The 25,586-nt window shown below is 35.6% G+C and overlaps 2 protein-coding genes across 9 annotated transcripts in view; one reads left to right on the top strand and one right to left on the bottom strand.

The window, feature by feature from the left end:
- The window catches only part of LOC111049946 (dystrophin), a 322,297-nt gene that overhangs the window by 160,915 nt on the left and 135,796 nt on the right, over positions 1-25,586 (top strand). The window contains exon 12 of one of the 7 annotated variants that reach the window (XM_039421222.1): positions 1,985-3,764. The exons of the other annotated variants lie outside the window; for them this stretch is intronic. Coding sequence (XP_039277156.1) covers positions 1,985-2,225 — 241 coding nt within the window. The 3' untranslated portion in view covers positions 2,226-3,764. Of the gene's footprint in view, positions 1-1,984; positions 3,765-25,586 lie in introns of those variants that run through there. 7 annotated transcript variants of the gene reach the window in all.
- LOC111051797 lies at positions 8,030-13,410 on the bottom strand. Of its 2 annotated transcripts, none has more exons than XM_039421234.1 (2): positions 12,064-12,729; positions 8,030-8,148 (listed from the first exon to the last, which is right to left on the bottom strand). In XM_039421234.1, the coding sequence occupies exons 1-2, from the start codon at positions 12,389-12,391 to the stop codon at positions 8,114-8,116; spliced, it is 363 nt and encodes a 120-aa protein (XP_039277168.1). In that variant the 5' UTR covers positions 12,392-12,729; the 3' UTR covers positions 8,030-8,113. The 2 variants fall into 2 exon arrangements, with proteins under 2 accessions (XP_039277168.1, XP_039277167.1); XM_039421233.1 differs by lacking the exon at positions 8,030-8,148 and adding an exon at positions 13,167-13,410 and having other exon boundaries at positions 11,717-12,401.

Here is a 25,586-nt window from a genome sequence, read left to right as displayed (position 1 = left end):
TTACAGATTATAGGTTGTTTCTTATATTACAATAATTAGCCACGTGGAACGTTTAGTTCCTCAAGTTGCATACTGTTTTGTTACAATAAGTTTCTGCCAAGGTGTTTGGTCAGATTCTACATTATGCGACTCGGTCGATCATTAGGTCGCCGATCAGTAGATGTTTTACGCCTAACCTCAAATTTTCAATATTTTATATAATATTATAAGGTAGCAAAAATTATTTTCATTTCTATTCGGCTGTTGTACAATTTAGCCATGATGCCTGATATTATCTAATTGTTAACATTATCATCTTTGGCGATATTAGCCTATTATTTCACTTAGACCTATAAATTTCTTCAAATAGGAATTTTTATTTATCCATTCGGATTTTGAACGTTACAATGTGATCAAAGCGGCAATTTCATATGCATCAAATTTTATTCGAATGATAAAAGTTTGATGAACTTCCAAGTAGAGTGATCAATTCAAAAAAATTAACATCAATGGTACAAGGCCATCTGATCTCATGACAGCACTGTAATGAACTTGCACACTTAACGTTTCCATTAAATTAGTTCTTTGAATGTAACATATTTTATTATGCTGGTTACTGAGCACTGATTGGACATTTTGAATAACATCAACATAATATTGTCATTCAAATGCAAAAACTAATTTTTCTATCTTTTATTTCATTTTATAATGTAAAAATTCACATTCATTTTACGATGTGAGTAGAATCTTTCTGGTATGCAATCAGCTGATCGTTTCTTGGTCACAATCAGATTACTATTGCCGCTACCGGGTCGGTACTCTGTATGTTAGGTTTAGATGATGGTGTACTCTAAGGATTCGCTTTAGTCCATCAGTTACTTCAGTCAGCATAAACCCTTTCAAGGATTGTGTTGTAGCTGAGTGGTTGTTGCATCGTCGGCGGAAACGAGGGCATAAAATTAGAAGTCAATGGGTTCATCCTATTAATCAAAGAAGAACAGATTCAGGGATTTCCCACACTCTTCACGAGCAACTTCGAAGTGAAGAAGACAAGTTCTTCAATTATTTTAGAATGTCAAAAGCAAGCTTCAATGAATTACATAAGAGGTTGCGAGGTGCGATTAGCCACCAAAATTCTAAAATGAGGAACAGCATGTCAGTGGAAAGCATTGCTGTAGCATTGAGGTAATCATAACATTTATTATATCTTCATTCTGTTTTAATAGTTATTCAAATCATATCAATATATTTAGGGCACAAAAAACGTGTTCTGGCATAAAGGCTTTTAAACTATTCCAGGGGAGTGGGTGATGTAAAATAAATAAACATTTTTATTGCATAAAAAGCTGTACAATTATAGATATTGCAAACGTCAATTATAAAAACGAATGTGAGTGGTGAATACAACATTCCTAACACAAATATTTGTACACCACATTCCCAACAATATAATGAAATAATATAATCTAGTCAACTTAAACTGCAGTAGCCTGTATGCCGGCTATTTGTTACTTCTTGATTCGTAGCATTTCAGCAAGAACTTCATTTGGTTGTTGAACACATATTTATCCACTATCACTGCACCTGCACCTCTTTCTTGTTACTTTTTACTCTTTTTCTTGATTTTGAGAATGCATCGCAAACATTTGTCCATCTCCTAGTTACTTCTCTAACTGTGAAAATAAAAAAAATATAATAGGAATGAGTAGGTGTTTTCACACTTGATTAGAGTATTGATCATGTTTCATACACAGTGAGTTTTTAGAGTTAACCCACGCTTTTTTCACAATTTCTTCATCAATTCTCTCTAGACCACAACTAAACCTTGTGCTTGCTGGTAATGGGTTAATTTTCTGTTATATTCACATTACTTACTCAAGGTTTGGTGGGGGTTCAGAGTAGATAGATGACAAAATGTATGAATTTGTATGGGTGTAATAGGACAAATAAATCTCTATATTTATGATAATTTATATATAAGTAACAAAGACTTGCACATTCTCAGGTATTTCGCAAGTGGATCCACATTTACTGATCTCTATTACTTGTATAGAATGGGTATGGTCTCATCCATTCGATCCATTGTAGTAAAAGTGAGCAAAGGTATTTGGACAGTTATGAGGAAAGAATGTATGCCTGAACTTACTAAAGAAAAGTGGGAAGCTATAGCATCAGGGTTTGAAAAGCATGCACAGTTTCCTCACTGTCTTGGCGCCATAGATGGGAAGCATATTCGCATTACTTGACCAATGCATAGTGGATCTATGATGTACAATTACAAAGAATATTATTCTGTAGTCTTATTGGCAGTTGTGGACTCAAACTATAAGTTTGTTTATGTTAATGTGGGAAGCTATGGCAAGGAATGTGATTCGTCAATTTTCAAAGAGCCAACTCTGTGTAAATCCATCAAATCTAATAAATTGGAACTACCCGATGAGATGTGTCTCCTCGGAAGTGAGAGTCCAAAAATGTCATATTTCTTTGTCGGTGAAGAAGCATTTGGTCTCAACAAATATTTAGAGACCGTTTGGTGGATCACACCAATCATTGAAGAAAAGGATTTTCAACTATAGACTGTGCAGAGCTCGAAGATATGTGGAGTGTGAATTTGGAATTTTGACCAATAAGTTGCAGATCTTCCATAGACCCCTCAATGTAGAACCAGAATTTGCAGTGGAAATTGTTAAAGCTTCTATATTACTCCACAACTTTGTCCGTGAAAGGGACGGCTACTCACCTGAGGACACAACAACAATTATTGGCCTTGAAGCCATATTACCTTGGGATAATATGGCAAGAGGAGGACTCGAAGCCAACTCCACCAGAAATATTTTGAGTGATTACTTCCTAACAAATGTTGGATCTGTTCCATGGTAGATGAACAAAATTTAATATTCTTGGTTTTCCCAAAGGAAATCAACTTTTTTGGAGAAGGAGTTATGATGTAGAAAATGCCAAGAATATTACCAAGATGAGTAATTTCCACAAAGTTAGTTGACGATTTTTTAATTACAGTAATATGTAGTATATTTTAATGTTTTTGTAATTTGATATGATAATTGAATATTTGAGCACTCACCATAATGGTTTTTTTCGTTATCCTCCAACTCTTCAAATTTGCTGTTTAGCTCCTTACACACTTCCATCCATGCATTTTTTGTGGTTTTGTGGAAAGCTGTGATTTCGCAAAAGTACATCAAGTATTGCAGATTTCTCTACAATACCTTCCAGTAAATGCTTCAGAGGCCAGTACTACTAAATTTGACATTTGCGTTATTCATACTGTTAACGATTTTCACCCTACAGAACTAGTTCTAGGGGGTTCTAGAACTATAGAATGAGCTGGCAACACACTTGAAGTTATAATTGCTCTTTATTGTACTCTAAACTAAATAGATGAAAGAATTGATTCACTAAAATAATACATAATAAATTCTACTACAGGCAATAAATTCAATCAACTAACAAGTATTCAGTTGATCAATATTACAATTAATCACTTATAACACAGTACTCTAATATTTAGAGTTTCATTAACACAGTATGCAGCACTATCACTGTCTGTATCTTATACCAGGACTCTGTATCACAGTTCGCATATCATGTATCTTTACCACTGTTCTGTATTATCACGTGCTTGCGTATCTGTATCACCGTCCTGTATCTCATATCTTGATACATCTGTCACGACAAAAATAATTTTTGTGTAGTTGAGAAGTTGATATTGTGGTAATTATTCATATTGAATGAAAAAGACTAAGAAATTGTCAAAAACAACAGATTTATTGATACTTGGAAAGACCGGTTTCGGTTATTACACCATTGTCAATCTCTGATAAACTAAATACAAGAGCAGCAGAATTTATACTAGTAGGCGAGTAGTGCTATTGGTCAAGGGCATGAATGCCTGCCATTGGCCCAGCTGGACAGTCTGTATTATAAAAATCGTTGATTGACGTGTTTGTAATCACCCATTCATTAAATTACACCACTATGAAAAACTGGATGTTCGATTTTTTATTGAACGACCAAAATTGATGTGTGTGAAAAGCGGTCCATTGGCTTCACTACCACATAGCAAACAGATGGCAAACAGCTGATGCAAATCATTAAAAATGCACAATCACGATCAAAATTGTTATAAAATCGATGTGTCTGAAATCTACTTCAAGATTTGGTCGTATGATAAAAATTTGAACGACCTTTTATCAAACAACCAAAATCGATGTGTGTGTAGCTAGCCTTACAGACCCAGTCCAGCATCTGGCTTAGCTTGACCTTGAACGTGTATTAGCATGGGACCTGGATAGCGTGAGTGTACTTTGCCATGGGCCTTAAACTATTGTTGAGCTACAGATGTTTGAAATCCAGGCTTCATACATGTTTGAGCCAGGTCAGTTGTAAAATCCATTTGACTTCCAACAGCATTAGCCCCGCCCACAACAAGCCATTCACATTCAGATGTTTAATTGGAAGACCTCTTGTTGTACAAAATATCTGATATTGAATGGCATGCTTAATAGCCATAGAAGAAGAAAATAGCAGAAGTTTTTTGTAAGCTTTTGAGCAGCGCCAAGTGGCTTTTGATGGAACTACTTTCCAATACAGAGCGCATGCGTTTGGTGCTTGTGTTTCCTCAGCAGTAAGTGCTAGAAGAAGTAAGATGAAGTAGTCCAATCGTGAAAATTTTAATTTTTAGTATCTCACCACCTAAATAAATATGAATAGAATATAATCTTTGACTCACTCACTATTTATGAATTTCCATGTATTTCCTTGAACAACCTTCTTCATGAAAAATTGGAATTGAAAATTCCAACTTCAACTTCATCTTTTTCACTGTAGCCTATAAAGTCACTATCACTGTCAGATTCACTGTCCAAATCACTGAGTAACTGAGCAATGTCATCATCATCAACATCAATATTATACTCGTGATTCCACGCGAAGTACTTGCCATTGCAATAATATTATTCAACAATTATGTACAATTTTATACACTAATAATATTATAAAAGATATAACTCATCATATGGATAAGATAACTTTGTCAATAAATTCACGAGTTCAATGTAAATGTGGGATTGGACGCTGGCACATGATTGTGGTGCGAGCAGCTCGCTTTAAAGATGGCCGCGCCCTTGTGCTGGCTTCGAGGTCCCACACGTCCTCAAAGTAATTTGTATGAGGTGATGAAGTAACAAACACTGACACTGGTTTGCATGATTATGAAGCGACTTTGTTCATTTAAATAGCACTTTACATACTAGAAGGTAAACCAAGAACGTACTAGAACAAGAAGACGTGAATACTGGAGAAGTGATGAGCGAGTGTGTGAGAGTAGGTGAGGTAGGTAACACTTTTTCACATGGAGGAGAGCAGAGTCACGACGTCATGATAAGTATGACGTCATGGATACATATATCGATATCCATAGTTCCTTAGAATCGTTAGTTCAGTCACTGAATACTATGTTCAGAAGAATACTGTATGTACTATGTACCGTATGTACTCCGTGGTTTAGCAGCCTACTTGGCAGAGTGACTGTTACGAACTTCTGATATTAAAATAAAAGATCTTAAAATCATGTTCATTTAAATAGCTTACTTTTTATAGTAAAGTCACTACCGTAGCGATCTTTTAATCTTGTACAAGTCTGAAAGATCATGTAAAAGAACAAGATTTGAAGCTTTAATCTTTGTTCTTTTAAAGAAACTTACTAGTTGAGGCCCGGTTAAATTTTAACTGTGATTAATCTCACTAGAGACAAAACGTCTACTCTAAATTGGTTCTCGTTTAATTAATCACTGATAAAATTTAACCTTTTTGTCTTGTCAAATATTGCATAAGATTTGAAGTCTTATTTTTTGGGTGAAACATTTCAACTCTTAGGTAGTAGGTACCTAATGAATAAGTTATTTTCATTCTCTAGTAATATATTTATTCAATTGGGCTTTTTTTAGTAGAGGGTGGTTTGTAATCGACCTAAAACTTATTAGATCTTTTCATCACTCATCACCCTTCGCATTACCAAAGAAAGGGCTTTATGTGGGCAAGAGCAAAAAAGACTCAACTATTAATTCACTTTCTTATATACTATTAACTATATGAGATGAATTAACAGTTGAATTTTCTCATTGAGTTCTTTAATAGCTTAATTAAGGTACTTTAACCAAACGTTTTCCAGTTTGCATTCTTATTTGGAAAATTATAAAAGTATGAATAAACGCGGGTAGGCAGGCCTGCTTATTCTCTTGTTCTTGAAATAAAATTAAATGTATTTAAGGTGCGTTCACAATGCGGTTAAGAGTAGCCTATCTTGATAATTTAAGGTAATAAAATAAATGACAAGCACAGGTAAGCAAAATGAATACGGTACCATTGAATAGGGTTACAAACTTGCAGTTTTATTTTTGAAATTTTTTATGAAGTCTCTGTAGTCTAACAATTATCCGGTCATTAACATGAATGACAAGTGGCCAGTACAAGTAAGAAAATTTATCGAAGTGTATTACAAGAGCATGATTCTTAAATTTCAAGGCCAAACTCACTAAGTTAGTGATGTTATGGATAAAACTGTTTTAAACTCTATAGTTAGTTTGAAAAGAAAAATTTCCAACACACATCCCGCATTTTGAGTCAAGAATAGACTCGCTAGTAATAACATTGCAGGAAATAAAAGCGGATATTGCGATTGAAACTGAACAGAAATCAGACGAAAATGAAATTCAAATTATCAAAATACCAGGATATTCTTGTGAGTTGGCATGTAAAATATAGCCACCTTTAATACTCCTGTATTAGAGGTGGCTATGAAGAGAGTCCTTCAAAGAGGAAGGCGTTTCAATATTGGTATCTGAGAAACTATCTGAATGTGAAAACATTATGGTAAAGGCAATAAATGCTATTAAAGAGGAAATGAAATTTATGAGACATGTAATATAGAGATAAAAATAGGTAAAAAATACTGTGTAACCCATTTCATAGAGCACGAAATTGAAGCATTGCACAATCATTCATAACAACAAGACAAAGCTACAAAAAATAACGTAAATTTTTCAAATTCATAAAACAGAATGGCAACCATTTAAAATGTAAAGTTAAGTTAAAAATGTAAGTTATCTTAAATAACTCAGAAACCGTTGGTTCTACAAAAAAATACAAGGATAACTTTTTTTAGTAAACGATTGGTACCTGATTTATTGAGATTGAACCAATATTAACTGAGATATGGCAGCTTTAGTGATAGGGGGTTAGTTGCAGTGCACGCCAAGGTATGCGGCTAAAGTCTGCCACAACAATACAGCAGTCTCCGTCTGCTTTGCATGTCATTTGTAAGCTATTTTAGATTATTTCAAACACTAATATTAATGTTACTTAAGTTAATAATAACTGTAATTTATTTCACTCCAGTAGAGAAAAATTAGGTAAAGATTTGTTGAGATGCCCTAGAGTATTGGTAGGAAGTTGGTAAACACTGTGTATTGTTCAAATAGACAGTACAAGGAATGACTGGGTCTTGTGTTCACAAAACTACCAATCTATTCAGGTTGGCAAAATAATGAGGTATTGATGGATTCATAATTTGTAGCAATTACTATGGTGAGGTCCACGTTATATTGGCAGTGTTTGATTAGCGATAATGTTGCTATCCTTGTCTATCATTCAACAAAGCGGATAGCGCTATCTCTTTCTGCTTTGCTCTGTTGCCAAATCGTTTTTTTAACAATATAGAATAAATAATTAACAAAATATTTTATCTTAATTATAAAAATTCATTATGGAATTATTGAAAAATATAATTTCTTCTTTAATAGAATATAATTGATTATTTTAAAGGAGAATAAACCGTTAATCAACTCAAATCAAAAGTTTTATTATTTAAATTAACTATTTGATTTGATAAACCGTTAATATTACACCAATAAACCTGTATCAGCTACCATCTGTAGAAGGCATTGACAAGACAGAGGACCGGCAATGTTTTATCCTACCTTTCTCCACTGCCAATATAACGTGGACCTCACTATTTCTCACTTGACTCCTGCTTACCTTGCACTGGAACATTTTTATGATTCTTGTGACTTGAACCCTGGCAGGGCAGCCAAGCTTTTTTGTGGTTTGAGCTTGTTTATATCTTTTGATGAAACAATGATCTTCTTGTGCCTAAAAGAAAAAATATATACATAAATGTTTTGGCAGGTACAACGTTTTTCCAAACCAACATAGCAATGAGAAAGTCCTTCTCTCCCATTCCATGGAAATTAAAAAAAAAATAGCTTTTTAATAAAGTTCTTAGCTATTGTTGAACCATGATTGGGTGAAATTTCATACAAGTAATAAGACCTAGATGATTAACATGAGGATCATCCATTTTATTTATGCTTATGCTTCAAGGCCAAAACTAATGATAGGATAAAATACAACAAAGAAAATAAAATAATACTGTAATCTAGACTACTATTCAATTTATCCATTTGAGAATCTGGAAGGGTATCCGGTTCCCTCAAAACAATTTTGAGATTAAGATAATTTAAGGAAAGGATAAGCCTGGGCCCTGAATAGTTTAGTTTAGTTTTATTCTAAGTCATTGACCAGCGCTGCTGGATAGACTGTGCCAGGGTTTATAAAACATGTCACAAAAAAGTTTCAAAATGTCATCTCACTATCAAGAAATTCACTCAGGCTATAGAATGGATGCTCCACCAAGAGAGATTTCAAAACTGCTTGGAATTGTCTATCACCATAGAGAAACAATAGCGTAAGTAGATATCCCATGGTATAGGGCGTTTATGTCGCAATTTTTACTGTTATCTCAAGCCGATAGTTCATGTAATTCTTTTCCGTGAAGCTGTGTGACACTGGTAGTCTCTCATATTGTGCCGTTCATACACTCTCACCCCAACAAAACAGTAAAAATCGACAATAATCAACAGTAATCGGCTTGAGATGACAATAAAAGTTGCGACATTAACGCCCTATACCATGGGATATCTACTTATGCTATTGTTTCTCTATGCTATCACTTCCACTATCCTTGACCCACTCTGGTGGCTTATTGAACATCCTCAAGGCAATGAGAGGATAACATCTCTGAGTCCTTGCTAGACGGCATCTTGATAAGGTGAGTCTGACGGGTTCCATAGCCATGTATCTCACCACGAGTATCAGCACTCCTAGCTCTGTATCTGATGCGAAACAGACATTCAAGAAGCTTCTTGAAGAGTGGTCTGCAATGAGCCATGTACTCACTGCCCGTCAGTGACTTACCTTCCATACGGTAACACTAACGGCAGCACTCATCGTTGTAGTGGCATATTGATTATAATAAACTAATTAAATTCAGATAATTTTAATGATAAATAGAATTAATTCATATTCTTCAAATTTATTTTCGTACTGTTGGGGTTTATAATCTTGAAATCCCAATTTAGAAATATCCACTACTACTTTGTCCAATTTTTTTTTTGAATAAATTTAAATTAGTTCCATATTTTTATATTTTAAAAGGTTCATTGTATTTCGTAATTGCTCCGAATAACTCAATCAATTAATAGGCCTAAGTTACACATGTGGTGGTGATGGAATATGCAGGAAAATTTGGCAATATATATATATATATATATATATATAATTGATCAACTCACCGATATATATATATAGTCCTCATAAAACTGGTCGACACAATACGACAACAACGACATATATGTGTTATCTCTCCTTCACATATGAAGCACGTTCAGTTCTCAGCACATCATCATACGGCACGATCTGACACACACCCGACAAACGATAAGATTTTCTTTCACCGCACTTCCGAGATGTGACGTCACACTCAATTGCCAAATTAAGGAAGGACATAGGATAGGTGGTAAATGGAATTTGATATTTTATTTCATTTCGAATTACTTTAATTTTTTAATAATTTGGAAAATATTATCATCTGTAGAATATTTTTTGTTTTTGGCTGATCAATCTATCAGCTGTATGGAAGGAGCGCTCTCTGTTATCGGAAATAGGAGATAATGAACTCAGAGATTGGTGCCTACTTTCAAAATTCTTTTGATTTAGGCTGTTTCTATTTTTATTGGAAAATATGCCGTGACAGTACTTAAAAGTACAATGATTCAGAATGAATTCTGAAAAGAAGTCTTCAAAAGAGTGATGTTTTAATCAAATATCAGTTTAATTAGTATCATAATAATAATAGAAAAACAAAATGTATGAAAAATTTTGTTGACTCACCATTTTGTCTCTAAGTTGAGCATATTTTCTTTTCTGATACTCATTAGTATCTCTTCCTTGATGACATTGATAGTTTCTTGTTCCAAAATGGAAGAAAGGGATCTGGTCATCATAATTTTGCGACGCTGACTTGTAGTAATTCACAATAAATAATAATTAACCCTCCTAGTACCACGTAGTTGCATGAGATGTAGAAGACCACATGGGGTCGTTTCCGACCCCATCTCAAATTATGATTTTTTTTTCCTCATAAAATCTCATTTAAATTCGAATGAAAATATTACTTATTTGAACATTCATATATTTAAAAGTTAAAAACACTTGAATAATTAAAAACTTTTCATAATATAAGTACAAAATTTAATGAAAAACACCATCATATCATTGGAAAATCAGATTTTTGACATTTTTTCACCCAATAATAATTGTCATTCAATCAATCCCTGCACATTGAGGGCATAATATTATCCTATGCTCTCCACACAATTGCTTTTCACATTTCAGGCATCAGAAATTGCCTTTTCTGTCCTTCCCAAGCAGACAAACATCTTTTCCGTGTGGTTGAAGTTGAAGCAGTTGCAGCAGGAGCTGGTTCATCTTCCTCTTGTCCCCCCAAAAGTGACTGGATTGTCGATCTGAGTTCTCTTGGTAGATGTAAATTATGGGCTCTTCTTGCCAACAACGGTTTCATCAGCTCAAAAGCCAGCATTTTCAAGAAATCAGCACGTGCCTCATTTGAATAATAGTTCAGGTTGAGGTTGAACTTGTACAATATGAAGCTATTCACAGCAGCAATTTCCAGAAGACCAAAGAAGTATCTCAGGGGCCAGTGCCTGGTTGTCTGCTTGGTAGTCTTGTCATGACACAACTTGTCCATAACATCAACCCCTCCCTTTGTCATATTATAAAACTCTTTCACTTCTGGTTTCAAATCGCCCATTTCACCAGTGGAATGCATGGTGGACAGAAGTAGTACCTTTGTATTTTTCTTTTTTTTTGGGTGTGTAGGACAGTATCATTTTGTCGGGTTGATAGAGATATTTTGTGTGTGACACTGGAGTTCGTGCAGAGATCATAGACGGTGGGATCTGAGGTTTATTTTTCCTCAGAGTACCCACAAGCTTCTTCAGCAATTCTTCTGCCTACTCAATCGAAGTGAACCAGTTGTCGACAGTAACATTCCTGTTACTGCCAGCAATAGTTTCAGTGAGCCTCATAACATACTGAGTAGGCAAGGACAGATCTCCTTTCCTTCTTATTATTTCTTGGCCAACATAAGGTATTCCTTTCATAAAATGAAAAGTCCTGGCATCACACAATGAAATAATTTTCAGCCCATACTTGTCAGGCTTTGATGGGATGTACATTTTGAAAGGACATTTCCCACGAAAGCTGAGAAGTGTCTCATCAACTGTGACATATTCAGAAAGTGTATAATACTTCTGACAGTTCTCTTCAAATTTAACCTACATGCCACGGAAAGGTGCGAATTTATCATTAGCCTGTCTTGCAGCCCTTGTTGTTTTGTCATCAAAATGAAGTGCTCTTAGCAGAAATTTGAATCAATTCTTTGACATCCACAGCGAAATAAAGGTGGGCCAAAAACTGGATAAAACATGTCTTTTGTAGTCAAACTTGAGTTTTTCAACACTGCACTCATGGAGAGTAAACTGAACAGTCCTTTTATTTCTATTGCATCAGTATTCATCATGTATCTTTCCTCAGTGTTATAAGTCATTTTTAGGGTTTCTATTTCACAGTTTGTAAATGTAACAATTGTCTCGATCATGTTGTCTGTAATGAACAGAGAGAATAATTTTTGTGCATTGGTCTCACCTACTGCTGCTCCACTGGGTCCTGGAAGATGATAGATCAGATTTCTTGATGGAACCTTTGCAAACCGGGATACCAATGGTCTGTCTGTCCAGATGGTGTCATCATCCTTTCCAATTTCGAAGTTCCTCTCATTGTCATCTACGGGAAGAGGTGGATCAGTATCTTCTCCATCAAATGTATCAAAAACGTTGTCATCATTTGGCAAAACGATGTCTCCAACATCCGAATCATCAAAATCAACCTCATCTGCGCTTCCTGCATCAGAATCACATAACTGCCTGTTCAGTTCTCTCAGAATGTCTTCTTCTGTTGTGAAGTATTGCTCCATATTCAGCTTCCTACAAACAAAAAAGTATTCTCATTATTTATTGTGCATAATATAATGTTGTATAGCAATAACATAATTGGAATAATAATTCCAAAGAATAGAGAAATGTTTGAAAAAATCAATTGAGCAATAAAATTGTAGGAAGATTGATTTTATATCACAAAAGTTCTCAAGGTAGCCCACTGTTCTAAGACTCAATAGAAATGTCATGCATTGGATTTGAAAATATAATATGATGAAAATGATATTGTTAGCCTTCATGCAGATCATGATATATTTCAATAGCCAATGGAATGAATTTTTTATCAGCTATATAGGCTAATTACCTTCCAGTGGTTCTAAACCTACAAAGAGAGTGGTTATACCACAAACAAGCTTGCTGGTATTGACAATTAACAGAAAAAACTAAATCTGGATAAAAAATGCATAGGAACATGTTATGAAAGGCCTAGATAGGATAGAAATAATTTGTTATAATTTATAAATTGGTTCTATTCTCTCTGGGAACTTCATAACATGTTTCTATGCATCTATAAAGATTTCATTTCGATCTATATAACTTGAAATTTCAATTCTATCATCACCCACTATGAAATATATACGAGCTAAAAGTGTGGATAATTGAGAAATTGTGCATAGAATGCAAATTGAATAGTGTAGTTCAAAGAATATGCATCGAAAAAAGTTGAACAAGAAAGACCATGTGGGTCGCGTATGCGACCCCGTTCTTGACATCTAACATTAAAATTGGCGATAATATGAAAAGTTTACTTACCACGGACATACGCTCTGGTTAGTGTCTGGAGAAATACTGAATGAAAGGTTACAAGGAAGGAGGTGGCGTTACTCCCACCAACACGCCCACAAACTGATAAGCAATGGCGCCTAGGCTCGGATACGACCCAACGTGATACTAGGAGGGTTAATATTCTTAAATTAAATAATAATAATTAATAGTTAAATAAATAAAACAAGTTCCAAGTACGTATCAAGAACTGAGCTACAGCATGAATTTATGAATTATTGAGCTAACAGTTTGTAAAACATGCAGACAGGCCTAGCTAATTTCTGCAAAACTAATTTGACAAATAAAACCCTTTTATAAATGGGTAAAAATAAAAATTTGAGTTTTAGATGATTATTATTTTCAAATTCCGGTTAGATGGCTTAGTGTACAGTGGATGATGCTCATTGAATAGTACAGTACTGTAAGGTTAGTATTCTAAACTTACGTAACTCAATTTGGATAATACTTTTGCTTCTCAAGTAATGCTAATGCATCAATAAATAAAATAGGTAAGAATTTACGATTTGTAAACATCTTATCAACTCAACTGATATCTTTAGAATCAAACCCAAGCCATTCTCTAGTTCTAGCCTACAATGCCTGCTACAACAAAAGATTTGTTTTTCCAACAAATGTACAGATTAAGCATAGTCATGTAACTTATGCTTAATCTATGATGGAACTTACCAGTGCCTATTTCTAATAATTCGAATGACATAGTCATTTTAAACACACTGACAGACTGAAAGACTAATAGTATTTCTATGTTGTTCATTTACATAGCAACATGTAAGTTGACTTCCAAGTCCTAATTCCGCATATTAAATCCTAGTTCAATTTATATCAAAGTGAAATATAAACCTATCTTATGGACATACTACACTTTATTGTATTTTTCATTTAGGGCTAAGTTACTTTTAATATAAATGAAACATAAACATGTTGTGATAAAAAATTTAAAAGGGTAGGTACTGAGATCTATGTTTTATTTATATTACACTTTGTATAATATTAGACAGTTATGCCCAAATCAAGAATATTGAACATGTGCTTACTGTAGGGTAGGGGAAGGTGCTGTACCTAGGGACAGTTTCTAGTTTTTATTTTTTTAAATAAGACCTTTTATAAATTTCAACCAACTTTGAATGTCTATATTCAAAAGGAATCCTTCTGTATAGTGTTAAAAATTATAAAGACTTCAACTTCCGGGAAATGTTTAAAAAAATTATTTAAAAAAATTTGAATTTTGTCCCTAGGTACATCAGCTTGATGTACCTGGGGACAACCTTAGATGTACCTAGGGACAGGTATTAAATGGTATATAAAAACCACTTTACACAATAAAAAATTAATCTTCTTTAGATTAATAAAGATAGCCCTCTGTGAGCTATCAAACTAACCAACATTGTACCCTGAAAAGGAAACAGAAAATTTAAGTTGATTTTGCAGCCTTGCTGTTCCCCCTTGAGAACGAGGATCTGTAAGTTTTAGTTTTATGTCTTTTGCACTAACATCAAAAATGTCTGAGCTCTTGGCTTTGAACTTATCAGAGTCTAGGCATTTCACTAAATAGGTTGCAGAAAATGTTTCGTTGCCTAGCCTTTCAGTTATGTTAGCAATGAAATGCTTTGTGTTTTTTTCCCCTTCAAGTTCTACCAGAACATAATCTCCATTTTTTAACTCTTCAAGATTGAGGTTCTTTTCAAGTTCTTTTGCTTCAGGATAATCTTCATCGGACAACTCAAACATATCATCAGGGTTCTCATTCTTTTCATCAGCAAAATTTGGCAAATCTTCATCACTTGAGTCTTTTCCCTTCTTAAACATCTTTTTTAAGTTTAAACGTACCTTTTTTATTTTCTCTCTTTGTAGCTTATTCATTTTCTCTCTTTTTAGCCTCAAGACATTCTCTGCATTGTGATCCGTTATTTTTTTCAATCCCTTTCTTTGTTTCCCCTCCATCTTTATCTTTTTCATATTTTCAATTTCGTCTTTTTCTGGGGTGTCCGTCATGATTTCAGATTTTCCCTTAGGCCTACATTTGGTATTGCCTTGACTTTTGCGAGCCTCTGCCTTTGGGAAAGGCCTTAACATTTCTGGGGTAATAATATGGCTGGGAGTTGAAGCTGGCACTTTGGTGGATGTCGATGGATCTTCCTGCTGCACATCAGATGAGGTCGATGGTTGCACATCAGATGAGGTCGATGGTTGCACATCAGATGAGGTCGATGGCTGCTGTGATTCTGATGGCAGGTCTACCTGACGGTCCTGAAGACAAGGGCTAGAGGTAGGAGCAGGACGATCTGTCACATTAGCTGGCAGAAACTCGTGGTCTTTAAAAATATCTTGATCTAGAGGGAAAATGCCAGTAACTTTAAATCCCTTAATTATGTTGGACGGTGTAAAAGCTTTGCTGTAGACTTTTCCAGCAATTTCAGCTACATCGTAGATTGTTAGTGGTTTCCCTTGGTTGCCAGGTGAAGTCATCCAGTCAGTAATAGCCTTATGGTAATACGTTTTAAATGGACCAAAGACTGTGCGGTCTAGAGGTTGCATTTTGTGAGAGGTGTGGGGATAGAAAGTGACCATATGCACACCAACTTTCTTAGCTAGAGTGATTGCTCTCACAGAAACGTGGCTCTCATGGTTGTCTAGCAGCAAAATAACTGGGCTCTCAATGGTTGGCTTGGTGTGCTTCACAAAATGTTCAAAATATTGGTTAAAAATGTTCTCATTGGACCAACCTGATGGTGCTGCTGCTCCAATTGAGCATGCTGGTGCTCCTTTTAGCATGTTACTTTTAAAGTGAACGCGGGGAAACACAAAAAGGGGAGGAACGGTGTTCCCTAGAGCATTCACCGCTGCTATCATGCTTACATTAGTACCGCGCTCTGCAGATGTCATACCTCCAATAGCTTTCACACCTTTAGGGGATTCCTTAACGAAGTGTGTTTTTTGATAGTAAACCTCTTGTTATCGTTTCATTAGAAACACTTCACTTTCGTTTTGAATACTTCGGAAACGAATTGATTGTTGGCATTGGCAACATAACCTCTTAATCTTAATACTTTAACTTTATATGCTATTGATTAGTGATAACTTTATAATAATATTGATTTTCAATATAGGCCTTATTAATATTTATTATTTTGATATTGTTTATGTTGGCTTTACTTGAACTAATAAATGGAAATATTCACAAAACTCAAAAAATTTGCACAAAATTCACAAAACTGTTTGAATAAATACTTCAACTATTTAAATAATATTAAGGAAAACTATTTTTTCAACAATCTAAATAATATTACCATTTAACATTTTAATCTGAGCAATGAGTCATTTAATAATGTTTCTATCAAAATTTGCAGGCTAATTTTTGCTGTTGTCTTCAAAAATTTGAATATTTCTATTCAAAAATACAATTTGATCTATTTTCTCTGAGCCCAGTCGGTTGCGCCTGTCTTTTGTAATTAGGCCAGTTAAAGAGAATATCATTTCAGCTGGAACGGAAGTAGCCGGAATACACAAATGTTTACAGGCTATACTGTACAATTCTTTGAAGGTTGTGTGATGCTGCTTCCAAAACTCGAGAGGATTCCTTCTTCTATCTAAATTGGCCATCTCAGAATATTGTTTCACTACAAGTAATGCTGTTGTTGAGGGTGTTATCGTTGAAGTCCGATTAGCAACCTTTTCATCAAAATCCTCCCACAGTTCATTATGTTCATTGCCAGTATGTATTACACTTCCTGTTGGATCAGGGGGTGAAGAAGCTACATTCACGTTACCATTATTACGACATTCATTTAATATACTAGTTAATTCTTCTACAACCATCTTCTGAACATTTCTTGCAGTCTCTTCATTTCCAAAGCCGGACTTCTTGAACCTTGGATCTAGGAATGTTGCCTTCCCAACAAATTTATTAATTTCCAAACTCCCTAATCTTCTAGAAATGTAATCCATTAGATTGTTGTTCAATTGTATTCCTGTGTCAGTTTCTACAGAGCGTTTTTGGATTGATTTCTGAAGCCCCCTGACTAGTGGAACAACAAGGGACATTGTTGGATATTGCTCCCCTGAAAGCATTTCGGTGAATTTCAAAATTGGCCTCAATAAAGGTATAGCTTCTCCTATTATTATCCACTCCTCAGCTTCCAAATTTCTTTCAGCATTTGTTAAAGATGCCAAAGCCACTGTGATTGGTAGTTTTAACTCCAACATTCTCTCCAACATTAGCAGCTCTGAGTTCCATCGAGTACTCACGTTTTGAATAAGCTCCAGAACAGGCAAACTCATCTGCTCCTGCGTTTCTCTCAGCTTGTAAGCTGCAACATTGCTGCGCTTGAAATATGAAACTAAAGTTCTACATTTTCCAATAATTTTTGACAAATTTGAATTTGCTTCCAAGGCTTCCTGAACAGATAAGTTGATGGTGTGAGCAACACAAAAGTGGTTATGCTTCTTTAATTCTTCACTGATCGCTTTTTTCATGTTACTTGCATTGTCTGTTACTACTGTCACAACCTTGTTCGATATATTAAATTTCTCCAAAATAATAGAAATTGCCATAGAAATATTTTCTCCTGTGTGAGAAATTTTAAATCATGGATGAAATGAGCAGTGACTGTAATAAAAGATTTATTACTGCTTGAGCTCCACATATCAGTTGTTATGGCCAAATGCCTGACATCTTTTAACAGGTTACTCATTAATGTCTTTATATCTATGTATTTTTCCTGCAGAAGAGTTTCACTCAAAGTCTTCCTTGATGGTAAAGTATACTCCGGTTTCAATGTGTTCACTAGATAATTGAATCCTTCATCTTCTACTATCGACAATGGCTGAAAATCAATCACAACCATCCTCACTACTTTCGAATCAATTTTTTCAATTTCAGCGTCTGTTATTCCGTCCTTGCTAGTTCCAAAGAGTCGAAGCTGCTTCGTCTTCTTTCTTGCAGGGGGTGCGAAGAATGTTGAGGATGATTCACCTGCCCCTGATACAGTTGCTGTTGTCGATGATTCGTCATGAATAACTCCAGATGATGTTGAAGGTTCATCAGTTGTAGAAGGTGTGCCAGCAGCATCTGCTTAATCTTCTGCTATATCCAAATTATAACCAGCTAACAGAATAGGATGTTTTCTTTTAAGGTCATGTAGATTAGAAGTGTTCTTGCAATATTTCAAAAATGAATTGCACTTGGTACATTTAACTTTATTCTCAATAGGTTTATCAAAGAAATCCCAGACTAGAGAACTTTTTTTTCTATCAGGACGCACCATTTCTAGAAAGTATTTGAGAGGGCTTTCAAGTATATTAAATAGGCCTATGTAGATTTAACTATTTTCAAGTTTCTAAGTAATCATACTTTTCTCTTCTATAACACTTTCCCATACAAAGTCCCTATCACTTTTCTCTATAAACTCCCTATCACTTTTCTCTATAAACTCCCTATCACTTTCCCCAATAAATTCCCTATCACTTTTCCCTAAGAATTCCCTATCACTATAACTTCCCTATCACTTTTCACTACAACTTCCCTAACACTTTTCACTACAACTGACCTATCACTTTTCACTATAACTTCCCTATCAATTTTCACTAAACTTCACTTATAATTATAACAGTTGATGATCGCGAACATAAGAGCTTCCAAGACTAAAAATTAATTTTGCTGACCCATAGGTACCCCATACATCAATGACACAAGATAATGGCGAGAAGTAAAAATCTTGGAAACTTCAATGCTTTCTAATAGGGGAAGGTGGGGTAAGATGGGGCCATTAAGGATTTTCTTTTTCCACAACTTTTTCAGAATACCTAAAAAATCAAACTCTATACTAAAGTTTACAGTAGATCATTTACTATGATAAAAAATTGCCCATAAGAATATCTAACTTTTTATAAAGAATAGAGCAATTCCAAAAAAGTATTACAGAAACCCCATTTTACCCCAGATATGGGGTAAGATGGGGTAAGATGGTGCTCTAGTAATAATTTTTCAAAATATCCATATTGAGAGCTGGAAAGAATTCTTATTATATTAGAAAGGTCAATTAAAGGAAATTTGAAAAAAACATCATATATACAAGCTTTTTGGTATCAAAATCTGTAATTTATTGTACTGTAAGATAAGGAAATTATGATTGATGTTGAAAATTAGAAATTGATTTCCAGAAAAATTTACTTTCATGGACTTAGTGGATTTTCCTTTTATGGATTCCACTTTCCTTTGATTCCACTTGTCAGCAGATTGATTATGAATAATTCTATAGCAATGGTTTACAAAACATCCCACTGTGTGGGTCGCTTTTCATGGATTAGCGTGGGTGTACTTTGTGGGGGGGCCTTAGGACTTGCTGCCACACAACCCTTCACATTTCATATTAGAAGAAAATACAGTACTATGTTAAAAAATCAAGATCAACTTTGATCAATCATAATTAATCAAAAGAGTATAGTTACAAATTAATGAATAGTTATTCAAAAGAGAACAGTGACAAATTGATGTAGAATTATTCCTACAATTCTCATTACAAGGAAAAACAAAAATATAAAAGTATAAAGTTTCAATCTGAAGTTGTGAATGCCATAAGTTGAAGACTGTGAAAAGTAGATCAGAGTTTTGCTTGATGATATAGACTATGTTATATTCTATGCATACATGTATGCAGGAATCACTTGCGAGATGTACAAACTCATTCTGAAACTGCTTGACATTCAATAAGGAACATTTCCAAGTCAGTTGAATTTGGAAAGAGAAATAGTTTATTTTTTTAATTTTATGTTTGCAGTGATAGAAGTGATAACTCTAACAAGCTTTTCTTCTCATAATCGAATTCATAGAATGTGTACAACAGCAGTATCTGTGATTGTACTACTTCCCCGCCCGCTTCAAGTTGGTTTCAATAGGGTATTAGCTGTCGGGGAGCTTAGTTGTCGGGTATGATCACAACAATCAGACCCCTAATAGGCCTATCCAGCAGGGGATTTACTGTCGGGGAGACTAGTTGTCGTGAGCGTGTGAGGAGCTTAGTTGTCGCCGACAACTAGGCTCCTTCCTTCTAGTAGGGGATTTACTGTCGGGGAGACTAGTTGATGGCAATGGTATATTTTGCCAGGGGATTTACTGACGCCTGTGATCAAAATAGCAAGGAGACTAGTTGTCGGGGAGACAGGTTGGCGGCGACCCGTCTGGCGGCTTTGAAATACATAGGTGAAAGATTACTTAAGCAAAACAACTCATTCTCGGTAAAATAGCTTTATTGATAAATCCTTCGGTACCCTGACAAGGTTCTTCTGCAGACGGGGCACGTTATTGGTAATGGCACGTCTGAGTCATTCTCATTCACCGAGTGACGATGTACACTCATGCACCTTCCGCACATAACAAAATGTCCACAAGGCTCTGTAATGTAGGAGCGCTTGTGGACTCCACAGGTGATGCAGGCCAGGTCGTCTTCGCCTGCAATGGCATCATCTTCTCACGCGCTGACACTTGGTTTCAGCTGGTTAATGTAGGTACTACACAACATTTACAACCTCTATATTATATCATCAAAATGAGATGGGTTGATATATCAATGTGCGGTTTCCGCCATTTATTTTCTCTTGGAACTCTGTATCGAAATCATGTATCACTTGACCACCTTCTCATTGGAAAAAAAGAATTTGGATTTATATGAGGGTCAAAGATGTTGAAGTGACAGGGTAATATTTTAAGAGTAATTTTTCATTTAAAATATAGAATCGTTAATTATATCGACTGACAAATTATCCTTGTGAATGAAATATTTAGCTGTTTCCATAATTTTAATCAACTCTGTATAATTGAAAGTTGCTGGTTTCAAAGATTACAATACAACAGTTCTTGAGCAAGTTCTCCTACCCAGGGGGTCACTTGTGACAGAATGAAATACAATTTACTTTCATGGTGCATGTACTCCCCATGAATGGTTAGCAATTGGTGAGCCTGCAATTGTGCAGGCACTGTTTTGAATGTGGCGTCGATATGAATCCTTTCAGTGCCATGAAGGGCATTCAACATTTTTTGTGATATGTATATTGCCGCCGACCAACCCTCCCCGCCAATCAACCCTCGGAAAAAGGGTTGGTCATCTCTGTCGGACATCATGTGCCGCCACTCATCTCTCTGAATTATTTCACCGAACTCATGGAGAGAGTGCGGCATTGGTGGTTGTACTAGTTGCCGGTGGCAGTAAATTGAGCTCCGGATGCTCGGATACCCAAGCCTGACCGCCGCTCTAGGATAATCTACAAGGAAACAAAAGTATATAGATTTCTCATGAAGTTTATAGGAAACAAAATGAACTCGAATTGAAAGTAGAATCGTATTGGCTTAAAGTTATATTCCCAAATTGTATAGTATATGGAATCCTACGGTAAAGCATCACGCCAGTACCCTTCTACTCTCAATTCGATATAATCCGGATAATTCCAAGTTATCAGTGGCAGCAATGAACACAATGAAAATGAATCCAATGTGAGATAGATTGGTTCTCTGCAGGGAATCGAATTGAATCATATTGCAATGAATCTCGCCCAGGGTAAATCCAGAGTTAGTAATTCCATTTTCAAGTGTTATACACCGTTTTCCAATTTGTAGTAACTCTCAACTCGTTCATTTTTTCAAAAAGGAAAACACCTTAATACATACTAGTGCAAGTCAAAATTTTCAATTAATCTATCTGAATTGAATTGACAAAAACTGCTTTGGGGACGGTTTGAAAAAATCAAATTCTGTAATAAATGATGGTGGAAGAAGACATGATAGAAGTGAGGAACAAGGAAATATACCCCAGTCAATGAAGGTCCAAAAAACGCAGTTTCAATCCGAAAATTAAATAAAAGATGAATTTCCCATCATCGATAGAACCCTCCCAGAGGGTCATTCTCCCAAAAGTCCCTAAAAATCCCCTTGGAGCTTTTAAAACGGGCCACTCTCTGGCTCAACTCACACTTACACGACTCAAGTCGAGAAGAGACTCGACTCTAGTCAAGAGCATGTTATGGAACAACAATAATGATTATTAATATTAAAAAAGTATTACTAAATCTATAATCTATTAATTAACTCTAAATCAAATCTAATTTTTTACATGGAAGTTTCTAAAACAATTCTGAGTTTTTGAGAAGCACAGATAGATGTCACACTTCTCACACCTAACTCTTGATCGGGATTTACAACCCTTAGCCCTACACTGCCCAGGAGCTGGCAGTTCATCTGAAAGAGGCCAATGGTCATAGCCATCATACCTCTTATCTGTTCCTGGGAGTTTTTTTGGAGGGTTGTAAAATTTAGATTTTGATGTGGTAGGCTGCTCATCTTCTGATTCGCTCTCACTAAGCACTGCCCTTTGAACAGCAGGAGTCGAGATCAAAGCCTCAGCCAATTCCATTTAAAATTTCAAGAGGTCTAAGCACTCTTTTTTCTTTAAATTGCTAGATTTGGCATCCCTCATGTACCTAACCCAACTATTGACTACAGTAGCCTCTCTCTTATCCGGACTCATCGGGACTGAGGCCAGTCCGGATAACGTTTTTTCCGGTTAAGCCGACGTTCCCTAAAAGTCGTTAAATTGGTACGCATATTTTGTAGTTTATAAGCCAATAATGACTTTTACGTAAAAATAATAAAACTAGACGCTTTATTATGATATCTGTGAACACAAAACACAAGAAAATAGTTAGTTGCTAAGCCTTTTTACATTTGAAATATTTAAAACCAAACAGCCATTATGATTCGTGGCAGATGCAGAAGTACTGTACTGTACAGTGTACATTGCATTTCCTTGCAACTGGATTCCAAGAAACCTGAGTCACAACAACATCGACCACCTGTCCACCCGTCCCCCTCCCCACTATCTTATCTTTTGTTTATTTAGGCTTCCTCTCCCACGGCACGGCACTCGTCACAATGTCACGGTCATTGCCCTTCTAACACCAATTCTACTTCACAACAAATATTTTGACGAATGACTGTAGATTTAATAATGAAATATAATTGCTTTTAGAGATAAATATATGTATGTGATATATTGTAAATTATGTAAAAACAAACTTTCTACTGCACTTACCTCAGAACATTATCCAAGCTGCACAGTATTAAAAAATAATCACGCTAAACGGGGCACAGTAAAATAAAACTAGTTTTTAGTTAAAACACAAAACTTTTATTACAGCAAAAAACAACTTTGTTATCAAACAACTTTTACACAAGATTTGTTAACTTTACTTTTATTTTTTAAAGAAATCGTCCATTTTCTTTTGTTTCTTAGTGTTCACGGCTGCTTTGAATGCGTAGTCACGCCACTTCTTAATGAACATTATATCAGCCGGAGTAGATACATCCTGTTGTTCAATGTAAGATGTGATTAGTTCCAGTGCTGATTTTGCTTGAGCATGATTCACGTGTTCAACGTTTTCCACTTGAATATTTTCTGCTTCTTCTTCTTCATTTCCATCTTCGTCTACAGCAACAACAGCTTCCACGATTTCATCATCAGTAAAAAACTCATTTTCTAGTTGGTCATCGGCTGTAATCCATTCATTTAAGTCCTCGAGAGCCAACACATCACTCTGGGATATGGTTTTTAAACCATTTAGCATGTTGTCATCATCAGGTTCATTCGGTTCTGTAGCATTCTCGATGGCAGAGGCAGCAGGATTGTCTTCTTTATTGTTCTCGATGGCCTCCATGACGCCTGGCCAGAGTTTTCTCCAAGATTTAATAAATGTCGAGGTTGGCATTTCTTCGTAGACCTTAGCCAACATATAAATGACATCCTTGATATTTATGGCCTTCAAAGCCGTTATAAGTCCGGCGTCTCTATTTTCTTTCAATTTAGAAAGTATTTCCGAAAGAAGCTTGTGCCTGTAACGCCTCTTAAGACTTGCAATGACTCCTTGGTCCATTGGTTGGATGACACTTGTCGTATGGGCAGGTAAATAATACAGCTTGATGTCTTCTGCCCCTTCACACTGTAATTCTGCGTCTGGGTGCGTAGGGGCGTTGTCCAGGACTAAAACTGCTTTTAAAGGCATCTTTAAACTTAAAAGGTGATTCTTAACCTTTGGGACGAACTCAGACACAAACCACTCTTTAAATAAGTAGGTGTCCATCCATGCTGACTTTTGCACACGATAGTGCACAGGAAGAGCCGATGTGTTTATATTTTTAAATGCACGAGGCTTCATGGACTTTCCAATGACAAAAAGTGGAATTTTATGAGTTCCTGCTGCATTGGCACAAACCCCTACTGTCACTATCTCTTTGTTTTGTGCCAAGCACTCTTTTTAATTCAGGCCTTTTCCCAAGTTATAATAGTAAATTTAATACGCAATAGACTAGAGCCATTATTGTAAGTGAGTTAGCAAAATAAATTATTTTCTCTCTCTATTATGAACGGCCATGACTTCGAGTTTCCCATGATAGATATTTAAAAATTGTGGCTCCGAGTCGTCGAGGAATGTCGATTATGGAATTATCTCTAAAACTTAGCCTTCGTGTCGCGACATAGAGTGCGATAAGTTGGAGAACAGCAAGCATTGAAATTATAACAAACTACCGATTTTGCAGTTACTATTTGGTCCAAAGGCTCTAGAAGCCATGCGACGATTGGTCAAATTGATTCCCTTCGCCCAATAGGAGACCTGTTTCTATATACAGTAGTGGGGATTCCCCAGTTGAGAGACCAGATTACGTTTCGGAGGACACTTTGCTAGGAGCACTACGAGAGTAAAGATGTAGTCATTATGTTTCGCCCTTTTTGGGCAAGTTTATAAGTTTATATAATTAGTTAATGTAGGAGCTAGTTTTATTTTTATTAATGTTTAAATTTTCTAGTAGTGCCATGTCCTGAAAGGTTTAATTGTGTTTCTTCATCATGTACGAATAATTGTTTCTTCAAATAACCGCTAAGCGGTTCATGTGTGTCCCCAAACCAACTTCTTGTACTACCACCCCTTTGGTTCCGCAACTTTATGTAACACCGCTTCAAGACACCCGTTCAGACGACAGGTCTAGGGACGTAAGAGGACGTCGCCGTCAAGCCAAATTCAACCGGTAAAAGTTCACCGCCAAAAACAAGGTACTGTAACCCCGACGATAAAGCAACGTACAGACCAACGAAAGTGCAGTGTAGTGAAACAAAGGTTCATTCGAGGATGTCAATCAAAAGTGGGGATTCAAAATTATTATGAAATGGGTTATATGGGTTACTATCGACGAAATTTGGGTTCAACGGGTTTTTTCTTTCTTGAGTAATTTCATGTTGAAATTAATTGGTTATTTTATGACTGATCTTGTTTGGTTTTGTGACGTATTGCTATCTAAACGGGGATAGTAATGCGCCCCCGAATCAGATGAAGAATGTCAACAAAGTA

This window comes from Nilaparvata lugens, chromosome 2 (genome assembly GCF_014356525.2).
Source record: "Nilaparvata lugens isolate BPH chromosome 2, ASM1435652v1, whole genome shotgun sequence".
NCBI classification, from domain to species: domain Eukaryota; kingdom Metazoa; phylum Arthropoda; class Insecta; order Hemiptera; family Delphacidae; genus Nilaparvata; species Nilaparvata lugens.
This window is presented reverse-complemented; position numbering and strand designations above follow the sequence as displayed.